This window comes from Oryzias latipes, chromosome 15, assembly GCF_002234675.1.
Source record: "Oryzias latipes chromosome 15, ASM223467v1".
Taxonomy (NCBI): Eukaryota; Metazoa; Chordata; class Actinopteri; order Beloniformes; family Adrianichthyidae; genus Oryzias; species Oryzias latipes.
Genome location: NC_019873.2, coordinates 727,489 through 746,920, shown reverse-complemented (window position 1 = coordinate 746,920; position 19,432 = coordinate 727,489). Strand labels below are relative to the sequence as shown.

At 46.0% G+C, this 19,432-nt stretch overlaps 1 protein-coding gene across 5 annotated transcripts in view; it reads right to left on the bottom strand.

Moving 5' to 3' along the window:
- The window catches only part of plekha3 (pleckstrin homology domain containing A3), a 43,992-nt gene extending 27,025 nt beyond the window's left edge, over window positions 1-16,967 (bottom strand). For 4 of the 5 annotated variants that reach the window (XR_002874688.1, XR_002874689.1, XR_908453.3 and 1 more), the window contains exons 1-5: window positions 16,631-16,966; window positions 13,681-13,797; window positions 13,461-13,610; window positions 13,222-13,343; window positions 12,990-13,094 (exon numbers count right to left, since the gene is read on the bottom strand). Coding sequence is in view for 1 of the 5 variants with exons in the window: in XM_004086624.4 (XP_004086672.1) it covers window positions 12,990-13,094; window positions 13,222-13,343; window positions 13,461-13,610; window positions 13,681-13,797; window positions 16,631-16,685 (549 nt within the window). In the remaining 4 variants the exon portion in view is untranslated. Of the gene's footprint in view, window positions 1-12,989; window positions 13,095-13,221; window positions 13,344-13,460; window positions 13,611-13,680; window positions 13,798-16,630 lie in introns of all 5 variants that reach the window. The other variant, XR_908451.3, reaches the window with a different exon arrangement.
- Window positions 16,968-19,432: the final 2,465 nt, after the last annotated feature.

Below are 19,432 nucleotides of genomic sequence, written 5' to 3'. Positions count from 1 at the left end.
TCCTGGGGGGGGCCGACGCTTTCTGGCTCCTCTCTCTCTGTGTGGGGGGGGTTGGTGCTGGGCCTGGGGTGTCGGCGCCTCCGGGGGTGGGGCCCCTGGGCTGGGTGGGCCTGGCCCCCTTGCTGGGGGGGGGGGGGCAGCTGTCTGACCACCGGGGGACAGTCTACCAGCTGTCCCCAACTTACCCCCTTCCTCATATAACCTCATAATAGGGTGAGGGGGTGGGGGGCTTAGCCTGCGATGAGCCTTGGGGGGGGGGGCTTACTAGGCAGTGGCCCCCCTCCCATGGTTGCCGTATGGAGTGGGCCCCCCCTCTTTCGGTTTTATTTGCACCTTAGACATGTAGGGCCCTTGGTAGGGGGGGTGCTTGGACATCACTGCCAGCAAGCAGCGGATGTCCTCCTGGCACCCTACCCGCCAATTTTAACCACACCTTAGACATTTAGGGTCCCTTGGTGGGGAGGGTGAGGGGACGTCACTGTGAGTAATCAGGAGATGTCCCCTCAGTGCCCTACCCGCCAATTTTAACTGCACCCCCCTTAGCACACACACCCCTCCCCCCTCAATATATACATTCCAACATAAACACACACACATGCACACACACACCCTCTCAAACACACATACACGCACACACATTTTGCAAGGAAGGTGGGACCTAGGGCCATCTGTCCCCTGCCTCTTCCCTGGTGGGGGGTACGGGCCCCTTTGCAACGGCGGCCGTGTCCCCGGGGTGCCGGCTTCCTGGGCCCGGCGGTGCTCTCTCCGCGCGGCGGGGGGGTTCACATTACATCTGAGCCGGGAGTGTTCGTGTCCCTGGGGGGTGGGTTCTGGTCCTTGCTCCTGGGCGCTGGGCCCCGCCATATTTCCAACTGTGGCCGAGCCTGGTCGGGCCATATTTACAACACCCCTTGTGGGCCCTCTTTTTTTCCCCGGGGTTCCCCCCCTCTTGGGCGGGGGCGGCGGGCCCCTGCCCCGCTCCTCCCTGGACCAGCCGCGGGCCGGGCGGATGGCTGCCTGGAGCGCGGAGCGGGTCTCCCTTGGGGGGTCCTGGCTCGTACCTGGGGTTGGGGCGGGGGGATGCCCGGAACTCCTGGGTGGTGGTGGGGTGCTCGTCTGGGGCTGTGGGCGTCCGTCTCCGGTGGGGCCCTGCGTTGGGTTCTCCCGGCGCGGCGGGGGGGCTGCTCTCCTGGTTGGGCTGGGGCGGCGCTCTCTCTCCCTCCGTGCTTCCCTGCTCTCTGGCTCTGGGGGCCTTGCGGCGGTCCTGCTGGCCCTGGCCTGGGTGGCGGGCTTGGTCGCCCGGGCGGCGGTTGTTCCCTGCCGGTTCCCGTGTGGCGTTGGGGGGATTCCGGCTGCCGCTGCTGCTGCGGTGGGGGTCTTGGGGTGGGGATGGCTGGGCACTCTCCCTCCTTCTTTCCACGTTCCACCATCCATTTTAGAAGAACATAAACACTCACCTGAGCACAGGTGTTAGCTCACCTTTGCACTTACAGTTTGCATGACTGAATGACTGAAATATTTCACACTAGTTGGTTTTAAGGCATAAGTATGCGTGTGAACACTATCTGTTTTGTATATATGTCGACAGGTGGACATTTTTTGCAGCTAGCAGGTGTGTTTATAACATTTGAGTGTGTGTGTGGACAGGCTCCGCCCTTATTGTACTACATTTGAACGTTACCATAATGATTAACAACCAGTAAACTTGTTGCTTTATGCTGCTTCATGGTCTTATCCCCCTTCCCCTCCTATTATCACCCCCTACCCCCCCTCTCTCTATCGTCCCTCTCTCTTCTTCCCCTCTTTCCTTTTCCGTCCGGTCCAACACCAAAGATTTTCAGACATGATTGAAATTAATAAAGTTTGGCCTCAATTACAAAAGGGGTTTATCCAGACATACCTTTGGTTTGTCTGAAGATTAATAACCCCTCTTGTTAAAGTAAAATCTGTCCAACACAAGAGGCCCTCAGCTCTCATCTGTCTGCCCAGCTGTTGGACAGGACAAGTTAAAAAAAAAAAAAAAAAAAAAAAATGTTACACAATAACGACTTCATGAGGCAACAGCTTTTATTTTGAAATAAAAATGAAAGTTTTAAAAATTGTCAAAAAAGTATTGTTGAGAACTGACAAAAACACCCCCCTCCAAAAAAAAAATCCCCATTTTTTATCACAAAGAAAAATTCAAAGTTAAAATAAAATTTGGAAATAGCTCCAGATTTAATCTTTAGTAACTACTAGTAAATGTAAAAGTGTCAGAAAAGCTGGTAGTTTGATTAAACCCCTCTGAAACTGATTACTTGCTTGTTCTTTTTGCCTGTTAGTATCTAGATTTGGGGTAAATTCTTTAGAGACAACACAAGCAAACCACTCAGAAGTTCCACAATCAAGTGGCTGGAATAACATACAGGGACATGTGTGCAGAATATGGACTGGAGGAGTGGCTACAACAGATCCCTGGAAAGACCTCAGATCTCTCAGTCCAGAAAAGCGCAGTGCTAGGAACAGCTAAGATACTGCAGGACCCTCCGCGGGTGGTTTCTCCTCCAAGCTCGGGTCCTCTACCAGAGGCCTGGGAGCTTGAGGGTCCTGCAGTATCTTAGCTGTTCCTAGCACTGCGCTTTTCTGGACTGAGAGGTCTGAGGTCTTTCCAGGTATCTGTTGTAGCCACTCCTCCAGCTTGGGGGTTACTGCCCGAGTGCTCCAATTACCACAGGCACCACTGTCACCTTCACTTTCCAGGCTTTCTCCAGTTCTTCTCTGAGTCCCTGGTATTTCTCCAGTTTCCCATGTTCCTTCTTCCTGATGTTCCCATCGCTTGGCACTGCCACATCCACCACAACGGCTCTCCTCTGTTCTTTATCCACCACTACAATGTCTGGTTGGTTCGCCATTACCATCCTATCAGTCTGGATCTGGAAGTCCCACAGGATCTTTGCCCTCTCATGCTCTACAACCTTCGGAGGTGTTTCCCATTTTGACCTTGGGGTTTCCAGTTCATATTCTGCACACATGTTCCTGTATATTATTCCAGCCACTTGATTGTGGCGCTCCATGTATGCTTTCCCTGCCAGCATCTTACACCCTGCAGTTATGTGCTGGATTGTTTCAGGCGCTTCTTTGCACAGCCTACACCTTGGGTCTTGTCTGGTGTGGTAGATCTACACCTTGGGTCTTGTCTGGTGTGGTAGATCTACACCTTGGGTCTTGTCTGGTGTGGTAGATCTGAGCCTCTATTGCTCTGTTGCTCAGGGCTTGTTCCTGGGCTGCCAGGATGAGCGCTTCGGTGCTGTCCTGTAGGCCAGCCCTTTCTAGCCATTGGTAAGACTTCTTGATATCAGCCACTTCAGTTATGGTCCAGTGGTACATCCCATGCAGGGGTTTGTCCTCCCATGAGGATCTGTCCTCCAGCACTGTATCCTGTGCTCTCCATTGCCTGAGACATTCACTGAGCACACTGTCAGTTGGGGCCTTGAGCTGGATGTATTCATGGATCTTGGATGTTTCATCAAGGTGCAGGACTATATATATATATATATATATATATATATAAAATCCCCCACCACGTTTGGGCACGGAGTTTGAGAGCTCAAGTGATCCCAGGAGCTAAGCTGTCTGGGGCTTAAGCCCTTGGTAGGCTACCATGGCAGACAGGTCCTGGGTGATGAGTCAGACAAAGAGCCGTCCAGAAGCCTCCGATAAAGTACATAACCCAGGACCCAATTATGTCCCCCGGATCGGCGTCACCGGGGCCCCACTCTGAAGCCAGGCCTGGGGTTGGCGCTCGTAGGTGAGTGCCTGGTGACCGAGGCTCTCCCCAAGGACCCCGGTCAGGCTCAGCCGAAAGAACAACATGGGACCACTCTGCCATGGGCTGCGGGCGGTCATGATGCAGCGGTAGGGCGGTTGACCCATAATTGGAAGATTGCAGGTTCGATTCCCGCCTTGCACGCCCATGGGTCGACGTGTCTTTGGGCAAGCCATTGAACCTCACCTTACCTCTGGCTGGAGGTTGGCGCCAGTGTTCGGCAGCGGAGCTGCCACCAATGTGTGAATTTGTGTGTGACTGGGTGAATGGGACTGTGACTGTAAAGCGCTTTGGGCCTTGTAGGTAGAAAAGCGCTATATAAGTATACGCCATTTACCACCACCCGTAGAAGGCCTTTAAAAAATGATTCAATGAAGTTCATTGTGTCTATAAGTTCTATTAAGCACTTAAATTATTTTTTTATCAGACACTGGGTTTGTTTTGTGTAAAACCTACGCACATGTTTCGGCGGAATGCCTTCCACCTTCATCAGGGTCGTCATCAGATGGTGGCGTGTGACGTCTTTAAAAACAGCTGATTTGTGACTGAGGCGGAGTCACCTGTCAAACTTTGACAAGTGACTCCGCCCCTTGATGTCCGTCTTTCTCTGGAGGATGTTGCTCCAGGTGTGAGAGAGCAGGAAAGCCCCCTCATCCCGGTTCATGGAAGTGTGGGCTCGTTTTCTGATCTCCACCGCCTCCATGATCCATCTGCGGTGTCTGTTGTCTTCGGTGCGGAGGACTTTGGCCTTTTCCCAGTCCATGATATGGTTTTCTTGTTTGCAGTGATCCGTTATGGCTGAATTTATGTTTTCTTGAACTGCCTGTTGTCGTCTGGCTCTTGTTAGTATTTTGTTTGTTTCCTTTTCGCATTCTTTTTGATGTTCTGTTTTTCTTGTGATGAAGGAGCGTCCTGTTTCTCCGATGTATGTTTTATTGCAGGTGTGACATGGGATTTCATAAATGACATTGCATTTTTTATTTTGTTCAATCTTATCTTTTGGGTGAACCAGTAGTTGCCTGAGTTTTTTATACGGTTTCACTGGGGTGCTGATGTGATGCTTTTTCATGGCTCTTTGGATGCGTTCTGTGATTCCCCTGATGTATGGCAATGTAACCATTCCTTTGTTTTCTGTTTTTTTCCTCAGTTTCTCCTTCTCTACTTCCTTGCATTTCTTCTGCTCCACCTGTGTTTGTCCCTTTTTTATGGCCCATTGAGGATATTGACACCTGGTTAGTGCATTTTTTATGTGTTTCTTCTCCTCCGTTTCGTCCTCCCCGTCCGTTACCAGCTGTGCACGCTCAAACAAGGTTCTTACGACAGATATTTTGTGAGTGGTAGGATGTTCTGAGGTCCATAATAAATATTGGTCTGTGTGAGTTGGTTTCCTGTGTACTTTTATTTTTATGTCTTTGTTTTCCATGTGTCTGATGTTGATGTCCAGGAAGTTGATGGAGTTGTCTTTTTCCTCTTCATGTTTGAATTTGATTTGTCCCGTATCGTCCATCGTGTTCAAATGGTCTGTGATCTCCTGCGTGTGTCCTGCTTTGATCTTTTCCAGAATGTCGTCGACGTAGCGTTTCCACAAGGTTGGACGGCAGTGCTCTGGTGCGGATGTTATTGCTCTCTTTTCCAGGTCCTCCATGAAAAAGCTGCACATTGTGGCTGATAGCGGGTCGCCCATGGGAAAGCCTTCTTTTTGTCTGTAAATTGTGTTACGGTATTGGAAATACGTGGATGTAGTAATTAACTGGAGGAGTTGTGTAATGTCATTAACTGTAAGGTTTGTGCGTTTCCTTAGTGATTTGTCTGCTGTTAACTGTTCCTGCACTATTTGTAGTGTGGCTTCTACTGGAGTCCTAGTGAATAATGATATTACGTCATGTGAAATGAATATCTCGTTTGCTTCCATCTTTGTGTTTTTGAGTTCTTCTGCCAGCTGTTTTGCATTTTCACAATGGTAGTCTGTGTTTCCTAGGAGGGGTTTCAAAATATCGGCGATGAATTTGGATAGGTTGTATGTTACTGATCCCATGCTGTCTATTATGGGCCTTAGTGGTGCTCCAGGTTTGTGTATTTTTGGAGTGCCATAGATCCGGGGGATGATGCTGGCTGTTGGTATGAGATGGTTATAGGTTTGTTTGTCTATTTTCTTTTCCTCCTGTAACTGTTTGAGTATAGTCTTGAGTTTTCTCTTCTTTGCTTCTGTGGGGTCTCTTTTCAGGACCTCATAGGTATTCCGGTCTTGAAGCATCTCATTCATTTGTTTTTCATATTGTTCTGTGTCCATGATGACCGTGGTTCTGCCTTTGTCTGCTGGTAGTATTGTGATTTCTCTATTGTTTTTCAGATTGTGGATGGCTGCCATTTCTTCTTTGGTTATGTTACTAGGTGGTAGTTTTGCGGTTTTGAGAATGCCTGCTATTTCATTGCGTAGTGCTGCTTTTTCTCCTGGGTCCTGTATTTTTTCACATGCTAATTCGGTGGCTACGATGAACTCCTCATGCGGGATCTGTTTTGGGGTTATGGCGTAGTTTAATCTGTGTGATAATATACTGCGTTCAGCTTCGGATAGTGTGTGTTTTGATAGGTTGGAAATCCATTTATCATTTATGGTATTTTTTAGTTCTTGCTTTTTTCCTGCTTTGGCTATTAGTTTTTCAAGTTTTTCTATGTGGCGTGTTTTTGTTTTTTCGTACTCACTGCTGTGCACGTTGCGTAGATGTCCTCTCAGGTTTTCCTCTGTTTCTTTGTCAAGCGACTGTCGCTGTGTGAAGTCCTGCAGTTCCCGTTCCAGCTGTGTTTCCAAAATGTTGATCTTGTTCGTTGTGCACCGGATTCTTTCTTTGACCAAAGCCCTCCGCACTCTTTTGATCATCCGCTCTGCGTTGTCGGTTCTGATCGGGTTCTTTATGTTGAGACTGGCTGGAATAATCCCTTCATCCCGGCAGCGGAGGTTAAACCGCAAATGGTTCCTCTGGCGCGCCCGTTTACGTTCCAGTTTTTCCAGACGCCGGAGTTCTCTCATGCATAATTTAAATCCAAATAACATTTAAAAAATGTTATTTGGATGGCAGTCAAAGGCGGGTGCCTTGGTGGCCCAGACCCCGGTCATGGAACTTGTCTTACAGAACATGGAACTTCACCTCTCTGGGAGGGAAGGAGCCTGAGTTTGTGTGAGAAGTTGAGAGATACCGTCTAGATATAGTCAGGCTCACCTCCACACATAGCCTGGGCTCTGAAACTCAGTCCTTAGAGAGGGGTTGGACTCTCTACCACTCTGGAGTCGCTCATGGTGAGAGGCGGCGGGCTGGGGTTGGCTTACTCGTGAGCCCCCATCTCAGCCGCCAAGTGTTGGAGTTCACCCAGGTGGACCAGAGGGTCATGTCCCTCCGCCTTTGGGTGGGGGACAGGTCTCTAACTGTGGTTTCGGCTTACGGCTCGAACAGCAGTTTAGTGTACCCGGCCTTCTTGGCGTCTCTCAAAGACGTACTGGAAAGTGCCCCAACGGGGGACTCCATTGTCCTCCTGGGAGACTTCAATGCCCATGTGGGCAATGACAGTGGCACCTGGAGGGGTGTGATTGGTAGGAATGGCTTCTCTGATCTGAAACCGAGCTGTGTTTTGTTATTAGACTTCTGTGTTCGTCATAGTTTGTACATAACAAACACCATGTTCGAGCGCAAGGGTGTCCATCAATACACATGGCATCAGGACACCCTAGGCAGGAGATCAATGATCGACTTTGATGTTGTTTCAGGCGCCTTCGGCCTTGTGTCTTGGACACTCGGGTAAAGAGAGGGGCAGAGCTGTCCACCAATCACTACCTGGTGGTGAGTTGGATTCACTAGCGGGGAAGAAGGCCAGAAAGACTTGGGAGACCTAAACGCACTGTGAGGGTTTGCTGGGAATGTCTTTCTGATCCCTCCGTTAGTGAAGTCTTTAACTCCGACATCCAGGAGAACTTCAGACAGGTACCGAGGTAGGTTGGGGACATTGAGTCAGAGTGGACCATGGACACACATGTTTCAGAGCTGGCCGGTTCTGGGAGGGGTTCAGCGAGGCCATGGAGAAGAACTATCGGTTGGCCTCGAAGAGATTCTGGCAAACTGTCCGGCGCCTCAGAAGGGGAAAGCAATTCTCTACAGGCACTGTTCTCAGTGCAGGTGGGGAGCTGTTGACTTCGACTGGGGACAATATCGTGCGGTGGAAGGAATACTTTGAGGTTCTCCTCAATATCACTGACACGCCTTCTTTTGAGTAAGCAGAGAATGAGGACTTTGGGGTGAGGCTGTCTATTACCCGGGCTGAGGCAAGGCTCCGGGAGTGGAAGTGAAATGTTTTGCACTGTGTTTTCTTTTCTTTTGCTCCGGGAGTGGACAAAGTCTGCCCAGGGTACCTCAAGTCTCTGGATACGGTAGGAGTGTCTTGGCTGACACGTCTCTGCAGCATCGTGTGGAAATTGGGAACTGTACTACTGGATTTCCAGACGGGGTGGTGGTTCCACTTTTTAAGAAGGGGGGCCGGAGGGCGCATTCCAACTATCGGGGAATCACACTCCTCAGCCTCCCTGGGAAAGTCTATGCCAGGGTACTGGAAAGGAGAGTCTGTCCGATAGTAGAACCTCAAATCCAGGAACAACAGTGTGGTTTCCGTCCTGGTCGTGGAAAAGTGGACAGTGGTTATTCATGGGAGTTCGCTCATCCAGCCCATATGTGTTTTGTGGATTTGGAGAAGGCGTTCAACCGCGTCTCTCATGGTATCCTTTGGGGGGTGCTCTGGGAGAATGGGGTCTGGGGAGCCTTACTGAAGGCTGACCAGTCTCTGTATAATCGGAGCAAGAGCTTGTTTCGCAGTAAGTCAGACTTGTTTCCGGTGCATGTTTGAATCTGGCAGGGCTGCCCTTTGCCACCGGTTCTGTTCATAGCTTTTATGGACAGAATTTCTAGGCCAGGCTAGGGGCCGGAGAGGGTCTGGTTTGGGGACCACAAGTTTCCTCTCTGCTCTTTGCAGTTGATGTCCTGTTGGCTTCATCAAGCTGGGACCTCCAGTGTGCATTGGGGCGGTTTGCTGCCGAGTGTGAAGCAGCTGGGATGAGGGTCAGCACCGCTAAGTCTGAGGACATGGTTCTTGACTGGAGAAAGGTAGTTTGCCATCTCTCGGTGGGTGGAGTGTCCGTACTCCAGGTGGAGGAGTTTAAATACCTTGGGGTCTTGTTCACAAGTGGGGAAAGATCAGAATGTGAGATTGATAGGTGGAACGGGGCAGCGTCCGTAGCTATGCGGTCGCTATATCGGTCGCTGTATCGGTCTGTTGTGGTGTAGAGAGAGCTGAGCCAAAAAGCAAAGCTCTCAATTTACCAGTCAATTTTTGTTCCAATACTCAACTATGGTCATGAGCTCTGGTTCATGACCAAAAGAACGAGGTCCCCAATACATGCGGCTGAAATGAGCTTCCTCCGTAGGGTGGCTGGGCGCTCCTTTAGAGATAGGGTAAGAAGCTCGGTCACCCGCGGAGAGCTCAGAGTAGAACCGCTTCTACTCCACATCAAAAGGAGCCAGTTGAGAGATGGAGAGATGGAGAGATGGAGAGATGGATAGATGGATAGATACGTTATTAATCTCCCAAGGGAGAAATTCAGGTGTCCGGCCGCAAAACACACAAAATAAATAACAATAAAATAATAGTTCATAAAATAGAAATTCATATCAAGCAGATTTGTTAAACAGCTGTACCGAACCGAAATGTACCGAACCCTATAAAATTCTGAACCGAACCAAATTGAGATTTTAGCGTATCGTTACACCCCTAGTGTATATATATTTAAATATATATAAAAAGGCGCCCCTCTCACCCTCCGCGGGTGGTTTCTCCTCCAAGCTCGGGTCCTCTACCAGAGGCCTGGGAGCTTGAGGGTCCTGCGCAGTATCTTAGCTGTTCCTAGCACTGCGCTTTTTTGGACTGAGAGGTCTGAGGTCTTTCCAGGTATCTGTTGTAGCCACTCCTCCAGCTTGGGGGTTACTGCCCCGAGTGCTTCAATTACCACAGGCACCACTGTCACCTTCACTTTCCAGGCTTTCTCCAGTTCTTCTCTGAGTTCCTGGTATTTGTCCAGTTTCTCATGTTCCTTCTTCCTGATGTTCCCATCGCTTGGCACTGCCACATCCACCACGGCTTTCCTCTGTTCTTTATCCACCACTACAATGTCTGGTTGGTACGCCATTACCATCCTATCAGTCTGGATCTGGAAGTCCCACAGGATCTTTGCCCTCTCATTCTCTACCACCTTCAGAGGTGTTTCCCATTTTGACCTTGGGGTTTCCAGTTCATATTCTGCACACATGTTCCTGTATATTATTCCAGCCACTTGATTGTGGCACTCCATGTATGCTTTCCCTGCCAGCATCTTACACCCTGCAGTTATGTGCTGGATTGTTTCAGGCGCCTCTTTGCACAGCCTACACTTTGGTTCTTGTCTGGTGTGGTAGATCTGAGCCTCTATTGCTCTGGTGCTCAGGGCTTGTTCCTGGGCTGCCAGGATGAGCGTTTCGGTGCTGTCCTGTAGGCCAGCCCTTTCAAGCCGTTGATAGGACTTCTTGATATCAGCCACTTCAGTTATGGTCCGGTGGTACATCACATGCAGGGGTTTGTCCTCCCATGAGAATCTGTCCTCCAGCACTGTATCCTCTGCTCTCCATTGCCTGAGACATTCACTGAGCACACTGTCAGTTGGGGCCTTGAGCTTGATGTACTCATGCATCTTGGATGTTTCATCCTGGATAGTGGGTTCTACGCTCAATAGTCCTCTGCCTCCTTCCTTGCGGCTAGCATACAGTCTCAGGGTGCTGGATTTGGGATGGAACCCTCGATGCATGTTGAGGAGCTTTCGTGTTTTAACTTCCATGGTTTGTATCTCTTTCTTTGGCCATTTTATTATTCCTGCAGGGTATCTGATAACTGGCAGTGCGTAGCTGTTTATTGCCTGGGTCTTATTTTTGCCATTGAGCTGGCTTCTCAGGACTTGCCCCACTCGTTGGAGGTATTTAGCTGTTGCAGCTTTCCTTGTTGCCTGCTCCAGGTTACCATTTGTGGAATTCCAAGGTACTTGTAACTGTCCTCGATGTCTGCTATTGTTCCTTCTGGGAGTGAGACCCCTACTGTGTGGACTACCTTGCCTCTCTTTGTCACCATCCAGCTGCATTTCTCAAGCCCAAATGACATCTCAATGTCAGTACTGTAGATCATGGTGGTGTGGATCAGATTCTGACAAGCGTGTAAATACTTGCTCTCTTCTTCTGAGTGAAAAGCGACTTTAAGAAGCGTAAAGTTGCGCAGCGCCCCCTTGTGTACAGGAGTATTTCTGTTTACATTAAGCGCCATCTAATGTCAGGGAATGAAATTGCATGTTCGCTCGGTTCATCGTCAGCAAAAATCGCCTGGGTGTGAACACAAAAAACGTGGCGAAAAACGCTGGGGAATAACGCCTGGCGAATATTCGTCCCGGTGTGTACGGGCCTTAAGTGTCAAAGAGTCTTTGTTTGGCAGTTTCCAGTGCTTCAGGTATGGGCATCTGGCTGTATCTCTTAGGTACTTGCTTTCTCATTGTACCTCTTTGAGCCTCTGTCAGCTTACTCACATCCTTCCGAGTTGCCTTGATTTTGGCCTCTAACCGTTGCTTCCATGGTGGGTACTGTTTTCTTCCATGGTTGCTCTTGTAGCCAAGCATCTCAAGGATCACTGCTGCTGAAGTGTAAACCAGTTCATTGGTTTCTGTGATGGTTGTGGTAGAATTTGCCCTCAATGCTTCATTTACAGTTTCCAGTAGACTTTCAGGCGGTACATCACTTAACCGTTGTAGCTGGTGTCGGGGTTGCCTAGTGTTCATTGTAGACATGATCTTGTCTTTCAGGTCAGTTGCTGCCTCGCTCAGCATAATTGTGGCTGCTGGGGCTGTGTACCCAATCTCAGGGTGGGAGTGTGGTATAACCTCCTCTCTGACCTGCTGTTCTGGCTCTCCCGTGGCATTGTATTGTATCGCTTCAATCTCAAGTTGTGATAGGAGTTGCCGTTTGTGTATGTTAGAGCACTGGGCTACCAGTTGTTTGGCAGTTAGCCTTGATTGTGGGTTTCGAAGCATCCATTTATTCCACATTCTCTGCATGTAACCCCTCTGGGTGGGATTACTTGAGTAGTAGCATTCTAACAGAACCTTTTTCTCACATCTAGTCCATTTCCGTCTTGTTCCAGTAGCCCACTTTCTTTAATTGTTCGTTCTGCCCTGGGAATCGAACCCGGGTTTCCTGCATGACAGTCCTGCACCTTACCAACCATATATATATATATATATATATATATATATATATATATATATATATATATATATATATATATATATATATATATATATATATATATATATATATATATATGTGTATACATACACAGTCAGTCATTGATTCATCTTTTTCTGTTTTGTCCCTTTTTGTCCCTTTCGAGGTCACGGGGCTGCTGGAGCCTATCCCGGCCACTGGTGGGCGAAGCCAAGGAACACCCTGGAGGGGTCGCCAGTCTGTCGCAGGGCCACAATCACACACCCATTCACTCTAACATTCACACCTATGGACAATTTAGAGTTGTCAATTGACCTATGAAGCATGTTTTTGGACGGTGGGCGGAAGCCGGAGACCCCAGAAAAACGTTTGGCCACCCCTGGTATAGGTCTTTTCCATTCAATTATGCCTCAGACAGGTTGATCTGGTTCGATCCTAGGAATACAAATACTAGAAATCGATTCATCGATTAATAGATTAATTTTTACACCCCTTGAATTTATAGAGGACCTTTGTCACAAATCACTTCGACAAGTGCACACAGACAGGCATAATATGGGATTTGCACAATAAAAAAAAAATTAACCACCCAACTCGTGTTTGTACAAAGTGAATTAGCACCCAGGTACACCCCCCCACAAGGCCCACCACAGCCCAGGGCAACTGACAGAAGTCTACCAGCTACCCCGGGGGGGCGGGGGGCGGCAGGCAACCCCCACCCAATAAATGCAAAATAATGACTAAAAGTTAGTCTTTCCCTATGGGTAGCGACACACTCGGTCTAGTTCTAATATACAGTCAAAGGGTTCAGGCCCATCCGAAGAATTAAACCTAGTGGCTTAAGACAGAGTTACCTTCTCCGCAGGCCTCAAGTCAGGCATCAGGCTCTGGTTGGCCAGGCTCATGCACTCCTCCAGAGTCTGAATGAAGGTTGTACACGTGGCACTGAGCAAAGAGGCCTGCACACACACACACACACACTCACACAGTTTTAGACATGTTTCACAAATGATTCTCCCTCTAAGTCAGTTTCACAGAAGAAAAGTGTAAATTCCCGCTTTGCAAAGATAGAGGCAATGTGCTGACCTCACTTGTGGGCGTGGCCTCATCTCCTGTGTTGTTCTGTGATTGGATGGTCTGGACCTGTTGCACCAGAAGGTCACAGTACAGACGCAGTTCAGACATCTTGGTTTTCAGACATTCTGGACCTGGAACAGATAGAGGGATCCTCAGCTGAACCAAAAGGAACTGGTTTCTGCAGGTTTGGATATCCGTATTTCAAAATGCTCAAATAATGTAAAGCTCTCATCTCCTTGATTTCTCACCTCCGTGTTTCTTGCTGTCCAGGTTTCCAGCTTTGGATGAACCTAACGCTACCAGCCACCTCTGGCGCTCAGCGGCGTTCACAGCACGCACGTAGAAGTGCTGCTCTCCAGGGATGATCAGATCCAGCCGGGTGGAATCTGTGGGATGAACTAAAACAAGCAGACAGAGGTGATGCAGGGCCTTCCCAGCAAAGAGCAACTGGATGCTCAGCACTCTGACCTTTAATGTCGCACACAGACATCTTGATCGATCCTTTGCTGCCTTTGTTGACGTCGTCCTCACTGTCGTAGTACGAGATGACCCCGTTTTCAAGGACAAACCAGCGAGGCTGCCAGCCTTCACAGAAACAAATAAGCAGAAAACACCACAAGAGTAATGGAGACCATCTACATCTTCCAAATCTGAGCTCACCACTTCACTTTGTGTGAGCAATGTGGGCACCCAAACCTGCAACCTTCAAATCAGAGGATGACCACTTTACCTCTGCACCTCCATTGATTTTACAAAAGAACTGGACTAAGCGATCCCCTCCCCCTGGCGTTCCAAACAGGAAGTACCTGCTGACTCCAAGAACCCAAAATCTCATAGCCTTCTATAGAGAAACAAAACCTGCTATCCAGTCATTCTTTTGGTCAGAAGAACCATTCTTGCTCTGATGTAAAAAAATGTAAACATGTTCTGGATAGTCCTCTTTTTTCCGTGTTATTTTTTCTTTATTGCAACTTATTCAAGTTCGAAACTGACCAATCACATGCCTCAGGAAAGACATGTGGTGCTCGCTGGCCCCCATCTCAAATGTTTAATTGACAGATTCTCCCGAGCTGCTTTCGGTGGAAGAGGTGTGGACTTCTAACATGCTCACTACTGATTGGCAACAGTAGTTTCCATAGAAACGTTGACTCAGACCAACTTGGGCCAATCACTGTTGTCTGGTTCCAACATGGCAACATCCATATCACGGAAAAATGGTGACTGAATTGATTTCATTTGGTTGGAGCCGGAATTAAGGCTTCTTCTAAAGGTGATGTCACACTCTGTCTAGTTCTCTATACAGTCAAAACAGTCACAGACGCCCTAATTATATTCAAACAACGTAAAGATTGCTACACGTTACACACAATGTTTGCATGAGTGATTGTGTGCATATTTATTTAAGTGTAAATGTTTGTGAGTTAGTTCTATAAAGCATGATTGAATGAATGATGTAACTTTTCCTGTTGTTTGTGTGTAAAAGCTTACAAGTCTGCATGTGTGTGTGTGTATGTTTTGTCTGTCTGTACATGTTTATGTGTGTTTGTGTTGTGTGTGTGTGTAAGACTGTGTCAGATTTTTTTTATGTGTGTATGTTTTGTTTGTGGGTTGGTTCGGTAGTTAAAAGTCAGGATGGGTTGATTTGCAGATGAACTTTTTATGAAATGCAGTTTCATTTCAACATAAAAGCCATTACTGACTGGTTCATTGTCAACCAGGGGGGTATTCCAGAAAGCAGGTTCTGCTAGCTCCCACGGTAAGTTTGAGGCTAAGGAAGTTGATAACCTCAGTTTTCGGTTCCAGAAATGGAGGTATGTTTCAGGGTATGTCAAGTTGCCATGGCAACTCATACTCTGAACATAACCTGGTCTGGAGCAGGTTTAGTTGAAGGTTAGTTTGTTTTCAGAGAGGTGAAGCAGCATGGCGTGTCCATTTGAAGATGATTTAGTGGATGAAGAAGCTCAGATAATACTTTTTCCACCGTGAGAGGGTGATAAGACCACATATGGATGTTGGAAAGAGAAACTTTTTTATTTTGATCTAACTTCATTATTTGCTTCAGTTAAGATAAATCATTTTTTTGTTAAGTCAGTTTAAAAATAACACGTAGTTTTCAGACAGTTATTTTACATTCATTCAAATTAATTCAGTTAAGTAGGTGTAACTTTGGTGATGCTGTTAGATCGGCACCGCAAGGGATTGTGGGATATCATTTCCTTTGCCTGTCTGGACGGATTTGGGTTTACGTGTGGGTTTTTGACCAAATGTGTTTAGTTGTTTAGCTGTTTTGCTGTGTTTTACCGAGTTTTTTTGTCCTACTATGCTTAAGTCTCTGCACCATGAGTGAGAGGGAGGGAGACGATGATGAGTTTATGTAGCACCCCTACCGCTAATTTCTATAATGACAATGTCGGAAAATTCTTTAATGAATTTAGGCGCGACGGGCATTTTTTCCCCGTCCTTTTTATTTTTATAAAAATGAGTATAATCTACCGGCTCAAACTTAGACATATGAGAGATCAAGAAATATAATTAATTAAAATGGAAAAAATATTAATTGAATTGGAGTAATATGACATTTAGTTAGATAAATATGTAAATTTGAGTTGTATTAACAATTATTGAGTTTTATAGAAGTAAGAAATTAGGTTGATTAAATTTAACTAAATTATTTGTTACCAATAGAAGTAATTCATTTAAGTTGGCAAAATTGGATAAGTTATATGCGTCACAAGGAAAATGGAAACAGGATCAGAAACTCGTACATTTACTTTGTCTGTTCTTCAACTACAAGCAAAAACTCTTTCTTTTGCTGATGATGCAGCCGTGTTACTTTTTTGATGGACGTATAATCTTCATACGTCGTCATTTAAATCTCAGACTCCGTCTCAACGAAGTATAGCGTTTTCTTTTTTTCTCCACGCGTTTCCATGGTGACTCTAGAAATCGGCGATCCATTGAGAATGTCTTTATGTACCTGCTGTGCACGAGCATTAACCCAGGGTTACCAAGTGGAGCGTAATTACGCTAACTCATATCCGGTCTTTTGGAACCGACATACCCAGAGTAAGCAAGTTCAGGCGGATTTCAGCCAGAGTTCAGGCTTAAAGTCAGGGGAGTTTACATGCTTCCTGGAATACCCCCCTGCTTGTTTGTGTCTGCAGCTTCTGATAATCACCAGCATAACGAGCCTTTCACATCAGTCTGTCTGAGGCTGAAGGTGCTGCACCTGCCCCCTCTACCTGCACGTCACAGCATCTCTGAGTGCGTCATCATCTGCAGTGCCACCTTATCCATCCTTACCTGGAAATGTTCTAAAGCAGCTGCGCGCCTTTTCTTATTGTTTCTTGTATTTCACTCATCTTCGTGATTCTTAACTGAGCTGCTGCTGAGTCCCACAGAGGGTCAACGGTCTTACCTGTCATGTAGTTGGTCCACTTGTACAGAATACCCTCCATGGCGTCTCCTAGCATCGGGCGGCTGATGGCGTTAGCCTGTTCGCTTCCTGCTAACCCGGCTGCTTACCGGATTCACGTCAGAAGACAGACAGCGCGTAAAAAACACGCTCTGTTTGCCTGCACGTGAGGGAATGGACGGTGTCACGCGGCTTCGGTGCGAGATTTGATCGTGAGGAGGTTGTCAGCTGATCAGGAAAACATCAACAAAACAGCAGCTTATCCACGGAAGCCTGCAAAGGACAATTCTACCCAGTTCGATTCAGCTCGTTGATGAGACGTGTCGTTTTCACAGGAGCAGCAGAAACGTCCGCCAAACTGTGGAAAACTCGCTCTAACGTGGAAAAAACAGATTCAGGAGGCGAGATGACACAAAGAAAACCACGGAGCTGAATGGGACACCAAAGATCAGATTTAACCAACTTTTCTAAAAATGTTATCACATGATTTGAGTAAGAATGTAGAAACAAAAAAGTATGTTGTTAAAACCTCATTGATATCAATTTTAAATGTAAAATAAAATGTTCTTTTGTAAATGTAAACCAAATGAGACTGTTTGGTTTTAAATCTAAATGTTAATAAATATTAAAGGTTAATACAGTTTGGCTAAATGCTTTATTTCAAATGTAAATCTTAAAAAAATCTAATTCGAAAAGCTTATAATACATTAAAATTCAAAATGTGAATGTAAAGTATAAATCAATAACTGTATATGAGAACCATTGACTGTACAGCACCACTCGCGGGCCACATAGGTTCTAAAATGAGATAAAGGGGCCGGATAGGAGCAGATGAGTGGAGTGAGAAAGAAATAAGATGGAATCTGGATGAAAACCTTTAGGATAAAAGTTATATTTTTTAGAGTTTTTAGCCAATTGCACCAACGGCTTGATGTTCCTCGTGTAAAACTTAGAGAAAGGCTGCGTTCGTGTGGTGTTTAAATGATCATAAGAATGAAAAACAACCACATGGATGCTAGAGCGGAGTCCCCAAACTTTTTCTTGTGAGGCCACAATAACTCTAATTTTTTCAACTTCTTTTATCTTTCTTTTATTGGAAAGCCCTATAATAAAGTTGTATTAATTTCTGATCCTTTAATAAAATAAATGACACTATTTATGAAATTTGAAAAAATGACCAAATAACTGTGATTTTTCAAAGACAAAAAGTCAGAAAAAATATACTGATATATTAAAAAGAGAAAGTAATAAATAGTGGATCTTCTTCCGTCATAATTCTAATAAAGACTTAGAGCTGCAGCTCCTCACGTCTCACAGTTTGTGCTAAAACTGAGTCCAGCACGTCTGTTTCTCATCCAGTAAGAAGCACATTTCTATGTCTTCTGCTGCAGCTACGCATATATCTGAGTTACCTTTTCACCAGTACAGAGGTCCCTCAATTATTGGGATTTAAAAATAACCGTGATCTGTGAAATCCACGGAGAATGATTACAGACGTTTTGGCAGTAAAACTCCTCACTGTCACTTTCTACACTTTTCTCAGACAGACATGAACATTTTCACACTTTCTCTTGTTTAAATTCTCAAACCTACAAAGCAATTAGATCTGAAGATCTAATCATCTCAGATTTCTGAAGATCTAAAGCAGTGTTTTTCGACCAGTGTGCGTGCCGCGGGAAATTGCCCTCATTAACTGATCTAAAAACATTTCCCATCTCCAGGATATCAGCTCTTTGTTCATCCAAACAGGCCCTGCTAAAACACTGAGAAGTTAGGAATATGAAAGATCTTAAAATACTTTTTTCTTTGTGTTTATTTGATTCTATTAAAGACATTTTGATAAGAATGACAGTACAGCGATTTGGCTGCAGCTAAAGCTGTTTGCGGCAAAGTCCCGCCCCTTTAACTGCAGCTTCCTGGTTTTTCTGCCACAATTATCACAAAAATGCATGTGAGATTGCGGGGGGCGGGGGGGGCTGTCGATCAATACAGACTTGAGGTTGTTTTTTTTGGATGCCGGTGTGCCGCGGGGTCTTTGTCAAGGTTAAAGTGTGCCGTGGCTCAAAAAAGGTTGAAAAACACTGATCTAAAGAAATGCTGCTATCATAGTCCTGAGAAGCTGTGTACAATCATAAGTTCACAACCATCACAAAGCTACACTGCTCCTAGCATGTCTTTGTCTGTTAGCAGCCGGACACACGGAGATAGCACTGATGTCATCGCCCCGCCTCCCCTCTGGAAATGCTAAGTGGAATTGAATTATGAGACACTTTTTGCAGGGTAGATGTGAAAATGTAAATGCAATCCCCTCTTTGCATTTTCATTTTAATATGACACAGAATAAACGGTTTTTAGGTAGAAAAGGAAAAGCATTTTGAAGTATTGATTTTTCATTTTAATTTGAGTCATTTGATGCAGTTACATTTTGAAAATGAAAAAGCATTTCTGTTAATCCATTTTAATTGTCAAATTAGACATTTCTAAATGAATTTTGCTACACATTTACCAGAGAACTTTTTGAAAAGGAAATGTCAAATACCATTTTCTTTATCATTTTAATTAAGTGACAGAAAAAGCAGTGTTGAAGAAGAAAATGAAAAAGCATTTTGGTGGATTGCTTTTTCATTTTAATTTTGATTCAAAAAATGCAGCTTGATTTTGAAAATGAAAAAGCATTTCTGGTTTTGACTTTTATTTTTAATTATGCTGCAGAATCGCTTCCATATTCGCTCTAAAAGAACGAGCTAAACCGGGAAAGATGAACTGCGACTTAGAAAGGGAAGACTGTCTTCTGTTCTGTTTGAC